This window comes from Carcharodon carcharias, chromosome 2, assembly GCF_017639515.1.
Source record: "Carcharodon carcharias isolate sCarCar2 chromosome 2, sCarCar2.pri, whole genome shotgun sequence".
Classification (NCBI taxonomy): Eukaryota; Metazoa; Chordata; class Chondrichthyes; order Lamniformes; family Lamnidae; genus Carcharodon; species Carcharodon carcharias.
Genome location: NC_054468.1, coordinates 174,235,176 through 174,248,716, shown reverse-complemented (window position 1 = coordinate 174,248,716; position 13,541 = coordinate 174,235,176). Strand labels below are relative to the sequence as shown.

General features: G+C 39.7%; 1 protein-coding gene across 3 annotated transcripts in view; it reads left to right on the top strand.

Annotated features, from left to right (window-relative positions):
• The window catches only part of sptbn1 (spectrin, beta, non-erythrocytic 1), a 297,759-nt gene extending 287,633 nt beyond the window's left edge, over nt 1-10,126 (top strand). For all 3 annotated transcript variants that reach the window (XM_041174961.1, XM_041174970.1, XM_041174980.1), the window contains 4 exons: nt 5,075-5,313; nt 6,492-6,665; nt 8,557-8,599; nt 8,852-10,126. In XM_041174961.1, coding sequence (XP_041030895.1) covers nt 5,075-5,313; nt 6,492-6,665; nt 8,557-8,599; nt 8,852-9,067 — 672 coding nt within the window. In that variant the 3' untranslated portion in view covers nt 9,068-10,126. The remainder of the gene's footprint in view (nt 1-5,074; nt 5,314-6,491; nt 6,666-8,556; nt 8,600-8,851) is intronic.
• Nucleotides 10,127-13,541: the final 3,415 nt, after the last annotated feature.

The window sequence follows — 13,541 nt, the reverse complement described above, 5'->3', positions numbered from 1 at the left end:
TCAGAGTCTGAGTAGTAAGATCAACATTACTCCAAATAAGTTGAGGAGTGACTTATGAAATATTTCTACAAGATTACATTATGGTCCCCGGGAGACAGTTTTTTTAAAAATTGAAGTGGTATAAAAGAAATTTTTACTTGAGGTGCTAATATCCAAAGAACACAATTTATTTCTGATTTGTGCAGACATCAAGGGAAAGCAAGGCCCAGCACATGCTACTTCCACTTATTCATAAATTATTTCAGAAAGGGAATTTGTTAAATGTTTGGCTATTCCAAAGTGTCAGGGAGCTTTGGGTTTTAATTGTGATTTTTAATTTAGTATTTTAAGTTCTCAAACAAAAGTTAATCAGATTTTATTTCTAAAAAAATTCAAATTCAACATAGGAAAAAATATATAGATACATAAGGGGATTTAATGTCAGTGAAAAGTGATTTCCTTCATTCTAATTGCGCCAACTTTTTTCCTTACTGCAGGAAACTGTCTCAAGTAGTTTATTCCAAATCTAAGACACTGAATACTTTATAAAATCTTGTCAGCTGATAAGCTGAAAAGGATTTAACAACAAATTACTAGCATTTTTAGAAGCCACTAATTCAAGCTATGGTCATGAAGGCTTTATCTAACATGTAAATAACAAAATACACAGGATACACACTGGCATCAGTAAACAGAACCTAGAACTATTAATGTAGTTTTTCCTAACCAAATATTACAGAGCAACGGAACTACGTGTAAACCTTTCTCTAAATTGATGTTAAATAGCAAGTGTTTTTATGTACATTTACTATATTGATACATGCAGTGTACAAATGATTTTTGAAATCACTTTCCTATAAATTGAGTCAATAGAAATAGTCAGCATTCTTTACTTCTCTCTATTTCCTGTACCACCTTCTTAGTCTGTACCTTGCTCTGATTATTGTTGCAGTATTAATATTTTGTGTTTTTTTTTTCTGCACTGATGGTGAGGGACTGTGCATACCAGTACAGGAATTCTGCTTTGGTGAATGGTTCATAAAGCGTTGTATGATGACAAACGTCCCATGTGTTGACAATTTCATTAAATGAGTTGTGTTGAAGTCTAAACATTCTGTTAACAAAAATTAACTTTACCCATAACAGCATCTTGACTCTGTTTAACAGCAGTAAGACAAAAAAATGTTGTTTTAAATTAATTGAGCTCTTAACTAATGAGCTCTAAGCAGAGTGCTTTTAACTTATTCCAAATTTTTATATGTAGAAAATCAGTCAGTTCTCAATATTCAAATTGGTTAGTAAGTCAGGTTTGATCATAATTATTTTAGGCAGCGTGCTGGATCAAATGCTAGTATGATTTGCAATATATATCCCCTTTAATGTTTAATTTAGCCCAGTTTAGACTTTTTTGTCTTTGGTTATTTTCATATAATTTTGTCAAATGTAATCTGTCATTGAAAGATCTTAATTGTTCTGTGCACAAGAATGGTGGTGTTGAATTTTGTTTTCACCTTTAGTCACAGACTGTTCTCATTGCATGTTTGTTTATTTTGATTCAGTTGTTACAATGTTGGCCATCATCTAATTGAGCTAAGCATTGCTACTAATACACACAAATAAAACAATTCCAATATTTGTTTTGATTCTGTTGTAACTATCACTTGATTAACAAACTTCTGTCATTTTTGTTTTTAACAGAATTAGTTTGTTTTTGCATGTGTTTAGCATGTCCAAGCCTTAATTATTAAAGTTCACCTTATAATTAATGTTTTCTTTGTTAACTTTGTGTTTGTGTTTTCAAAAGAAGTATCATAATTTCTTAGTTTTTGTACATATTTTTCTCTCGCTCAGAACTGTACATTTTTAAAACATTGCTATGAGTAAATTTAAGCTTAATATGCCAGAGATCACAACAGCGCAAATATACATTGTTCTGAAACCTTAAATTCCTTTAATTTGGAGCTCCAAATTGTCTTTAGAAGCTACATCACAGTTCAGATTTCTTGGTTTGGAAAGTATAGATACAACAGTCATAGGTTTGCCCTCAATTCTTAATTTTTGTCTGTTTTCTCACCAAATTCACTAACACTGTTTTGATTTGCTAGTTCTGTCCATCATTTCATAAGTTTCTTTGTAATGTCTCCCATTAACTACCATTTTCCTACAGTAGGGGGCATCTGTGTGTTGAACTAAAATGTTCTGTACAACTGGCTCTTTAGGAAACTGTCAGCTTTGACCATGCAAAGTTCATGCATATTGACAGCCTTTAATTCTACTAAATTTTATAGAAAAGCATTGAGAAATGAATTCAAGGAAAGATGTTACCAAATGAGACCACTAGAATGTAGCAGATATGCAGCAGAGAAGACAGTTTAAGGACATCTCAGTTTAAACAGAAAATACTTTGATATGTAACCCCAAATTACCACGACAGAATGACAGATGAAAGTTATTTTGTCGCAACCAATTTTCTTTTGTGTCAATCCATTAATTTGAATTTTCAGTGATTAATAAGCTATTAATCACTGAGTTGAGGAATTGTTTACTATGTTAGCATCATCTTTAAGCCTGAGCGGTATTGTGTGAATAGTAGTAGTTTAATGAGGTATTAAAGCATATTTATCATGTGAAAGTATAGAGATTGGCTGTTTCTGCAGTGTTTTTTTAAAATAATCTTATGTTAACATGCAAAATATGAATAATGATTTCTGAATGAAATGCTAGTGGAATAAGGCAGCTAATTTTTGTTTTCCCTTTTTCTAAAAATTAGTTGCATGTGTAAAATTGAAAAGTCAATTTTGAATAGTCTAAAGAGCTATCAATACTATCTTGATCATCCAATCATAGTTGTTGATTGTGAATTAAATGTAAAAGTTAGAAAGCAAAGAAGGAGACAAACAATCAGATTAATAAGGTATTGCTGTAATCCACCCTAACTGAGAATTCATACACAGCACATGCTTCTGATGTAAAAAAACATTCAAAATGTTGCCCTGATCTTTTGCACTGGTATGAGTGTGCAAATTTCTAAATGAGTGCACGTTTGATCCTCTCAATTAAAACTAAAGCACTAGTTAATATTTATTTAGTTGTAGTAAATTTGCTAATTACATACTGGTCACAGTGTGACTAACTGACTGCTGCATCCACCTTGCAAATACGATTCAGAAAAGCGAGAGAAAAGTATTGATAGCACAAGAACCAAGAGTGATCTGAATTTCTGTGGCTAAATCTAGTGGAATTACAATTCCAATTATTTGGATAACTGGATTTCTGAAGATACCTGCCCTGTCCAAATAGAAACTGCAGAGCTGCTGGAAGCTTGGCTGCTCTCTAGGTTGTCAGGATCACACTGCAGCAAGCAACATGAACAACAAAGCAAGTGATGGACAAGACCTTGGGTCTGTCTGTATATGGGGGTAAATAACTGTATTGGCTTTGTGACTTTCTTGGCTTTAATTTCAAATCCATACTAGTTAAAAATGTTATAATTACTTTGCTTAAAATGCTGTGTGCATTGAGAACTGTGCTCTTTTTTTATCAAACTATAAATAACTAAACCTAGGTGGTGGTGCTGATCTGCATGATGTGATCTATAAAGATTGAAATTTCTGCATGCCTAAATGATATCTTAATTGAAAAGAGTGAATGAGCATAAGCAAAGTCTCAGCTAAAGGGGAACTCGATCTACATTGAAGGGGTGGCCATTAGAATGGGAGGATAGTACAAGGCTTTTTTAGTGCCTCGTCATTTATCTTTATTTTTATGCTGCCTTTAGTCCATTGTCAAAAATTTTCCCCACCCTCCCATAAGCACCTGTATGAAGATTATGTTGGAATTTTTTTTTGATGAATTGAATGCACCAAGTTATTTGGGGGTAATATCTTTATTTGCTTCTATTGAAAATAGATGTAAATCTCTGCATCATAAGCTTTCCTTTCCATTTTAAAAGTACAGCTACAGTGCCTTTTATTCTCGATTCTACTGGAGTGGTTTGGTGTTACTTATATGAATGCCAATGTAGAGCTGCATTCTCTTAGCAATGTTACATCTGGATTCCCTTAAGATGATATACAAGAAACAAGTGGTAGAGGGTTAATTTTAGTCCATCTGAGAAAAATGGAAAGAAAAAGAGGAAGGAGATGCTTTTTATAAAAAATATCTAATAAACACCGTCTTTTTGGAAAAAAAAACAAGTATCATTATAGACTTTGTTCATACTCATTCCATATACATAACAGTTTACCTTATCCAGGTCACTGTTAAAGTTGCTGTGTGCTTAGTCTCACTGTGTGAAAAAGAATATTGTTGTGCAAAAATGCTTTAAACCTACTTCACAGTTAGAAACTGCTTTTACAAATCAGTCATATCTATCTCAGAGGCGACATGAGTTCCTTGGCAATTCTCACAGAAATCCCTCAAGTTAATTCTAGGAATAAAGATTTTCCACAAAGAAAAGGTTTTTTTTCACTAAAATTGGCAATGCTACGAACTTCATTCCCCCACCCCCATGAGATTTGGAAAATTCTTCAGGCAACATCTCATCTTGAGGTACATATGCACCAGTAGCTTTCTGGTACCTCAGTAAAGTTGCCACGTGTAAACTTAAAAACAAGTGTTGGCGCTAGCTATTTTGGCTGTGGTGACCATTATCATTGTGCTTGCTCCTCTCCTCACCCAATACCCACATACATGCAATTCGAGTTCAGATCAATTGCTAGTGATCTGGAGTTAAAATCTTGGTTAATTTTTCCCCTACTTAGTACAGGAGTCCTGTTGACTCTTAGATTCATGTTGAGAGGAGCTAGCTAAGTTAGAGCGTTGGTTATCCACGTTATTCAATGCCACACTGCACTGTGCAGTTGTCCACACAACCTTTAGTGGGTGGTCATCATTTCATAGAAATCCTTAAATAATTAATGTTCTATTGTACTGTGTCTCAAATCCATTGAATACGTGAGTACTTAAAATTCATAAATCAATAATGACATTTTCAGTGCATGGAGAATGCACAGCCTCCTTGTATGTGTGTTTGGTTTCATTCTATTTTGGACTACATTAAAACAGTAATTCGTTTATTATCTGTTGAATCTAGGTTTCTGAGACAATTGAACCAAGTGAGATGGTGAATGGTGCTACTGAACAGAGAACCAGTTCCAAAGAGCCCAGTCCTGCAGCTTCACCAACTTCAGATCGTAAAACCAAGACCTCACCTTTGCAGTCCCAATCTGCTACTTTACCTGTCAAGTCACAAGAAACTCCATCAGCACAGATGGAGGGCTTCCTGCATCGCAAGCACGAATGGGAAGCACACAATAAGAAAGCATCAAGCAGGTTACATCAATTTCTCAAGTACACATTCTGTGAAGTAACTTGAACCTGGGCTTTCTAATGTAATTTTTTTGTCTGGAATGTAGACATCCTTCCTCCCATGATCTGCACCTCAGGTAGCCAAGAGGCTGGGGAATTTGCTCTCGGGCCTTCTCTCTTCTACCCACCAATCTTCTGCCCTTGGCCTTGATTTTTTTTTGTCTTGCTATGCCTCTTTGTATCTCTGTAATAATGTACCCTCCAATGTTTTAATATAATCCATAGGCTTTTGTTCTAGTGCACAGGCCCTTTAAATTATTTTGTAAGTTAGAGGCAGACTTGAGTGCAGCCTGCGTGGGAACTTTCAGTTCACGGCCGTGTAGTTTAGAGGGAACTTTTGTGTGTAGTCATCCACATGTGATCAGGAGCTTTGCTCAAATATGCTATACTGCAACTTAGAACAGCAAACAACTGAGTAGTGGTTTAGTAGTATAGTAATTAATATACAAATAAAGGGCTTCTATAGAATGCAAAACATTGAGGGTGTTAAAATTGTTGTGCTTAAGAAGTCTGAAAAGGTGCCCCTCTAGAGATAATCTATTAAAAGTTCAAACTGGTTTTGGGAGGAGGACCTGATCAATACTATTTAGCAGATATAAACCAAATTTACAAAATATTTGCTACTTAATTAATCTCTGTAAAAAAAAATAAAAATAAAATCCTCTTTATGATTTACTGAGTAAATGCAAAGCCAGGCATGTTACTGAACCAGTCCAAGAAAGTCCTAACTTTGATTCTCAATCTGTTCTGAACCAGTTGATGTCAGTCAGGTTTATCATATGAATCCTACAGTTGGAACTAAGAAGGGAACAGTCAGCCAGGAATCCTGTGACCTATACTGGCAAGTACTTGTGTGGCCGTTGCGTAAAGGCAGAATTGGGTTTGACTGTTGTATGATTGTTAATATCAGCAGCCTATTCACATGAAAAATTGACTACTTGAGCAAAATATTGCAAGGCTCGTTGCACCCATGAAACTGTATAGAATGACTCTGGGGCCTGAAGAGAAAAGTAAACATTTTAAATTAAACATTATGACTTTGCAGTGTCTAATGATTGTGAATTTGATTAAATAAATGTTGGTGTGTTACAAGATAAAAATGTAGAATTATTAAGGACTGTTTCATTTTTTTCATTCTTCAGATCATGGCACAATGTGTATTGTGTGATAAACAACCAGGAGATGGGCTTCTATAAAGATGCAAAGAATGCTAGTTCAGGTATCACATATCATGGGGAAGTCCCAATTAGCCTGAAGGAGGCACTGTGTGAAGTAGCTGTTGACTATAAGAAGAAGAAGCATGTCTTTAAACTAAAGTAAGTGCTTTCTTATTTAGTCTATGTTTTCTGTGCTAGATATGTCATGTGAGATTTATCCACTCCAAATCAGTTAAACTTCTTACTGTATTTTTAAGACATTTCATGAGTCTTTGTTAAATAAAGATGACATGCGCAGCCTGCGTGGGAACTTTCAGTTCACGGCCATGTAGTTTAGAGGGAACGTTGTAAGTAGTCATCCACATGTGATCAGGAGCTTTGCTCAAATATGCTATACTGCAACTTAGCACAGCAAACAACTGAGTAGTGGTTTAGTAGTATAGTAATCTAATATACAAATAAAGGGCTTCTATAGAATGCAAAACATTGAGGGTGTTAAAATTGTTGTGCTTAAGAAGTCTGAAAAGGTGCCCCTCTAGAGATAATCTATTAAAAGTTCAAACTGGTTTTGGGAGGAGGACCTGATCAATGCTATTTAGCAGATATAAACCAAATTTACAAAATATTTGGTACTTAATTAATCTCTATAAAAAATAAAAATAAAATCCTCTTTATGATTTACTGAGTAAATGCAAGGCCAGGCATATTACTGAACCAGTCCAAGAAAGTCCTAACTTTGATTCTCAGTCGATATCTGAAAGAGAAAATAGATTAACATTTTTGATGTTGAACTGCAAGTTGTATTCAAACATAGGTGAAATAGTCACAAAATGTGACATTAAGAAGCAGCTAAGTGAACTTAGCAAATTTCTGATGGCATTGATTTATGTCTGTTCTGAATAAACAAAAGGCAATCATATCAAATGAAATGCAGCAAAATCAGATTCTTTTTGGAAATTGCTATGATGAGAAATGACTGTTTGTTTACATAGATCTGCAAACACATCAGTAACTTGAAATATTTTTATAAATTTCCATTCAAGCTGATTTTCTTCAGTCTCAGGTTTTTTTTAAAAAAAAGTAAATATTCTAGGAACCCACTGCATTTATACGTTTTATGTATATGGTTCACACGAGTAATTTGTAACCTACTGACTGGTCAGATACATGTACTTTTTGTCTCAGTAATGTAAAATGCTCCACTTTACCAACTTTCATTAGTGACTCCTGAGTGACATAGTAAGTTCAGGCAGTGTTCTGTGTAACAGTATATGCAATTGGAGGTTTCTATATTGTAATCCTTCCCCTTCCTTTACAGGAGGCACTGTATCTCCTTGCTTGGGTATAGTTCCACATGCACTAGCAGGGATGACTGGATAGTAACTCATGTACCCTGACAATTTTCTTTAGCCTTCCCTTTCCTAACACCAAGGCAAGTTGTAGCAGTTTCCACCTTTGTTGAGGTCAATTCATTTCAGCTCATGAATTGAATCTAGAACCTTTTTTATTCATCAGGCCCTTGTAATGAAGGGGATATATGGTCAAGTTTATGAAATATTGATAAAATGGAGAAAAGCAGCATTTAAGGAAAATGATTGGATGTTGATCTTTAGTATACACATCTGCATTTATTTTTAACCTATACTATCAATGAATGCAAAAATGACTTGACATTTCTTATAGATGTGAATACTTTCTAAATAACCAAGCATATGCCACCCATGGAGCGATCTATTTTCTATTCAGTCCTCACCTCCCAAAGATAAAGCTGGGGTACAGTTCCATGGATAGCAGTTGCCCGTTAGTACTTCACACATTCTACACCATTCTTTGTGTATGCAGTGTCTGTCAGCATGGTAGTTGATTATGGGTGCATCCTTGCTCTCTTTTTCTTTTCAAAACACGCTCTCAAACTAGAGAATGTTCTCTTTCTTAGCTTGGGGACACCATGGCTGTAAATTAATTGGTCAACCTTGGAACTTTGCTGCTGTTAGGTTTCGGTTGCAACAATAATAAATGCATATAATGTGTGTCTTTTTGTTAAAAACAGGCTGATCGACGGCAATGAATATCTCTTCCAAGCCAAAGATGATGTAAGTTTCTAAATCTTGTCAAGAACAAAATTAGGCATTTATTATCTTGTTTACATTTTAGTATTCAGGTTAGAACACCTTCCTGAATCTTTTATGCTGGAGTTAAGTTTTTCAGCATTTATTTCTGTGTGCATTCAAACCTTTTTTTCTTAACTGGAGTTTTTACTCAGTGTATAAAGCCATTCCAGTGTAGTGCACTTTGTCCAGTCATGCAAAGTATTGATGTAGATACTACTTTATTTTATTAAACAGGAGGAAATGAACAGCTGGATTCAAGCTATCACTTCAGCTGTGTCTACAGATAAGAGCGAGCCAATTCCAAGCAGCCAGAGCACCCCAGCAGCTAGCCGTGCACAGACCCTGCCAGCCAGTGTCGTGTTAGCTGGTGAATCTAGCCCTGGCAGACGAGAGAAAGATAAAGAGAAAGACAAAGAGAAGAGATTCAGCCTGTTTGGCAAGAAGAAGTAGAGCAACTCAGCAGCCTGCACTTTTTACATTACCATAAAACTCTAGCATGAGCGTTTAGAACCAATACATTACACTCTGTGCCTAATGCCCCTCAAGCCAGTTAGTTTAATATACAGAAAGCATCAGTGTGTTGCTAATCTGTAGAATGTGAGGTGCATTGGGCAGTTTTCATTTAAAAATGAAAGGACCAGTTGTTGATGATTTGTATGTAGATTAGGGTCCAAATATCTAAATTTCTCCTCAATTTTGTGAGGCTGTCTTGGAAATAAAACAACCTACATCCATGTGCTACTGGAATGCAAGGCAGCAGTGCTTTTGAAAACTCTTATTGTGCACATGGAATGTGAATTAAAAAGATCCAAAATACTTGTCCAATTCCATTTATTAAAGTTGCTATCCTGAGTCTTGGCTAGTAGAAACTTCCATTTATTTAAAACGTATATTGTATCATCTTTGCTATAACAAAAGGCAAATGTGCATTAATTTGCATTTTAATTAAAGAAAAATCATGTTAGCCTGGCAACAGATATTAACAAAAACTGCTGGGTCTTTGTGCAGCAAGCGTGAATAAAGAATGTTGGTATATAAGAATGAATTAGGATACTGATTCACTTTTAAATAATATGTAATTTTAACTTTCTTTTTTGTTGCTCAGTTGCATTATACTGTATGTTTCAAATAATTCAAGTACAAAGTATAAAACTTTAGATGTATATTAAAACCTTTCAAGGCATTGATGTTAAGTGTTGAAGTGGGGATTCATTATCTGGAAAAGAAATGTTACTCAAATGGTTATTTGCTCGTTGGCTAAAGCACTGCGTGTCATAATTTTGCTACATTACCTTATTATTTGATACATAGTGTGTATTTTTGTCATTGTAACTATTGTAATGAAATCCATCTTACTGCACAATCAGGATACATAATAGGAATGAATCCTTGCAAAGACTGGGCTGGTAGTCATGTAGTACAACAGGCTTTCAGTTGTATGGGACTGCACCTGTAGACTTTACCCTATCTGTTAAAATGTGCGATGTCATTAAATGCTTTTAAAACTTATTGTGCCATGGGTATTCTTGTATAAGTTTCAATAAACCTTCTGTTTTAGAGCTAAATGCAGCTCGTGTACGTTTTAGGAAGTCTTTCCTCAATATATGTCATATCTGCGTTCTAACTGCTTTATAATGAGTAAGTTTATCACCTTGGAAATTTCCAGGAATTGAACCACAATAGATTTGATGCAGCATAGAAATGTTTAGCAATAATATGTATTAATCTCAAGTGATTAAGGTTGTGTGCATCTATATTTTAATTTTCCATACCAGTAACCCTGCCAAATTACAGGCAGATTTAGGTTTTTGGCTGTACTCTATGATCAGACCTAAACCGGATCTAAAATTTGTATGGCTAATTTCATCAGCTAGATGCTAATGTCCTGTCTAAAGCTGTCTGTTGTAAGTGTTATTGGCCAGAAAATTCTTCTCATAAAACACGTATTTTAAGCACTGTAAGACTTAGTCACTTAGATAGAATCCAATCCTTTTGTTATTTTAAAGACCTCAACCCTGTCCCCACAAAATCTGCACTTCTCTGAGTAAAAGGTTCCAGTTCTCTAAACCTATCCAGACAACTAAGGACGCTAAAACTAATCATCAAGAAAGTGGACCTCCTTTGAATACTATTCAGAGCCTCTGTAACTCTTTCGAGTACAACATGTTTCCGTCTGTTTCAGATGAAGTTACATTGTTTCATAGTTTGCCACTGTGAGATTTGAACTCTTGATAATCTTTTAAATGAAAACCAAATCAACAAAATTGGGATAAATCAGGCACAGCCCCTAATTCAGGTCAGCTGTAAAACCAAGAACAAAGTTTAAAGGAAACTTACAAACTTTAAATCAAAATGTGATTAAAGGGGTCAACAAAACACCCCAGACCCCGCGGTGCCCACCGAGCACGGAAGGCCTCGAGAGTGCCAGCAGACACCGCGTGCTCCTTCTCCAGGGACATCCAGCATCCGGCAGCGAACATCGCCACGGAAGAGGGACAAACAATCGGGCGGGACTCCCCCGTCGATCGCCCGCTGCCTGGACCTGTTAATGGCCAACTTGGCCAGGCCCAGGAGCAGGTTCACGAGGAGGTCCTCCTCCTTCCCGACCCCCTTCCGCACCGGGTGCCCATAGATCAGAAGCGTGGGGCTGAAGTGCAAACAAAACATCAATAATAGGTTTTTCAAATAACTAAAAAGGGAGTGCAGCCTACAACACCCTATGTATACATGGTCCACGGACTCCACAATACCGCAAAAAGGGCACGTGTCCTGAGAGTCCGTGAACCTATGCATCCTCTTATTATAAGGGACTGCTGCATGCAACATCCTCCAACCCAGGTCCCCGATAGAAAGGGGGAGGACACCTCTGTAGAGGGCCTCCCATCGGGGGCCTCCGCCGCCGGACGGCAACAAGGCACGCCAGCGCGTGTCCGGGCGGCGGACAAGGGCGAGAAAATGGAAGGTGTGCAGCAGCAGTCCGTACAAAAAGCCCCTCTTTGCCGTGCCAAAAGGCACAGAGGGTACGTCCCCGAGGCGGCTCATATTGCGGGGCACCAGCACCCGAGGGAGGGTTCGGGGCTTGGGGCCAATGTGGAATTCCGTCCGAACAGGGGAACGTTCAGACGGAAGACCACCGCGCACCTGGGCCACCTCAAGACCCAAAATAACGTCGGGTCCGAGCACAACCGTTCTCAGGTCTTGGATGGCATCGGTTGCAACCTGGACACTCACAGACGCGCGTCGCGCCAACTCCTGCGGGAGCATCCAGCCCAGTCCTCCGCCACCCAGCACGTCCCCGATCCTGGTGACCCCTGCGGCCACAGACCTCCTCTCCGCCAACAAACTGAAAAGAACGGAGGGGCGGATTCCTGAGCAGCGGCTCTCTGACGAAAGCCGCTACTCCTGACGGGGGAGAGCTGCGTCGCGAGGCGACCACTTTCCAGACCTTGATCAGGTCCTGGTAAAAGACGGGCAACGCCTGCAAGGAGCCACCGAGGCCCAGCTGTTCTATAAACAGGAGTTGCACGTCATAATTCAGGCCATGCACCTGACGGAAGAAATACGTCGTCGGCACACCATCTAGGAGGAGGCTCGACATAGAGGTATCGCTGCAGGGTCTGAAGGTGGAAAGTCGCCACCTGTGTGCGTAGGCACACTAGCGCCTGACCACCCTCCCTAAGCGGGAGACTCAGAACCTCGGCAGCGACCCAGTGCAATCTTTTGTCCCGGAAGAAGTCGACTAACAATCTCTGGATTCTTGTGACAAAGTCCGGGGGAGGGGTCAAAGTGACCAGCCGATACCACAACGTGGCGGCGATCAGCTGGTTTATGACCAGAACTCAACCTCGGTAAGATAGCACTCGGAGCAGTCCTGTCCAGCGTCGCAGGCGAGCGGTGACTTTCGTCTCCAGTTCCTGCCAGTTTGCCGGCCAGGATTCCTCAGCGGGGCAGAGATGGACCCCCAGGTAGAGGAGGCTGGTCCTGCTCCAGGTGAAAGGCCTGAGCTCCTCGGGTAGGGGATCCATCTGACCATCACTGACCGACCAGGAGTCCAGGACATTTACCCCAGTTGATCCTGGCAGAAGAAGCGGCAGAGTAGGCCTCCTGGCACTCGCGCATCCTCCGCAGGTCAGCCGGGTCACTAAACATAAGGAGCACGTCATCGGCATAAGCCGAAAGGACCACCCCGATGCCCGGCCCGCGCAGAACCAATCCCGACAACCTCCTCCGCAAGAGGCGCAGGAAAGGCTCCACGCAAATAGAATACAACTGGCCAGACGGGGCAGCCCTGACGTACTCCTCTCCCAAAGCGAAGGGGCGCCGTCAGGGACCCGTTAACCTTCACTAGACACTCCGCGGCGGTGTACAGAAGTCGGATCCGGGCTACAAAATGCGTCCCGAACCCGAAAGCTCGCAGAGATCCTAGTAAGTATTCGTGATCCACCATGTCGAACGCCTTCTCCTGATCGAGAGACAGGAAGGCGCTCGACAGACCAGCTCTCTGGGAATGGTGGATGATGTCCCGGACCAGATGGATGTTATCATAAATAGTTCGGTCCGGGACGGTGTAGGACTGGTCAGGGCGGATCATGTGGTCCAGCACGGTGCCGAGCCGAGAAGACATGGCTCGGGCGAAGATTTTGTACTCCGTGCTGAGGAGGGAGACCGGGCGCCAGTTTTTTAGAAGGCGGAGATCCCCCTTCGGCAGCAGGGCAATCACGGCCCTGCGCCACGAAAGGGGCATCTCCCCGGTAGCAACGCTCTCCCCCAGGACCCCCGCGAAGTCGCTCCCCAAGATGACCCAGAACGCCCTGAAGAACTCCACGGTCAGCCCGTCTAGTCCCAGGGTTTTGCCCCTAGAAAGACCGTCGAGTGCGCCGGTCAGCTCCCCCAGACTTATAGGGGAGTCAAGCTTTCCGGCGCA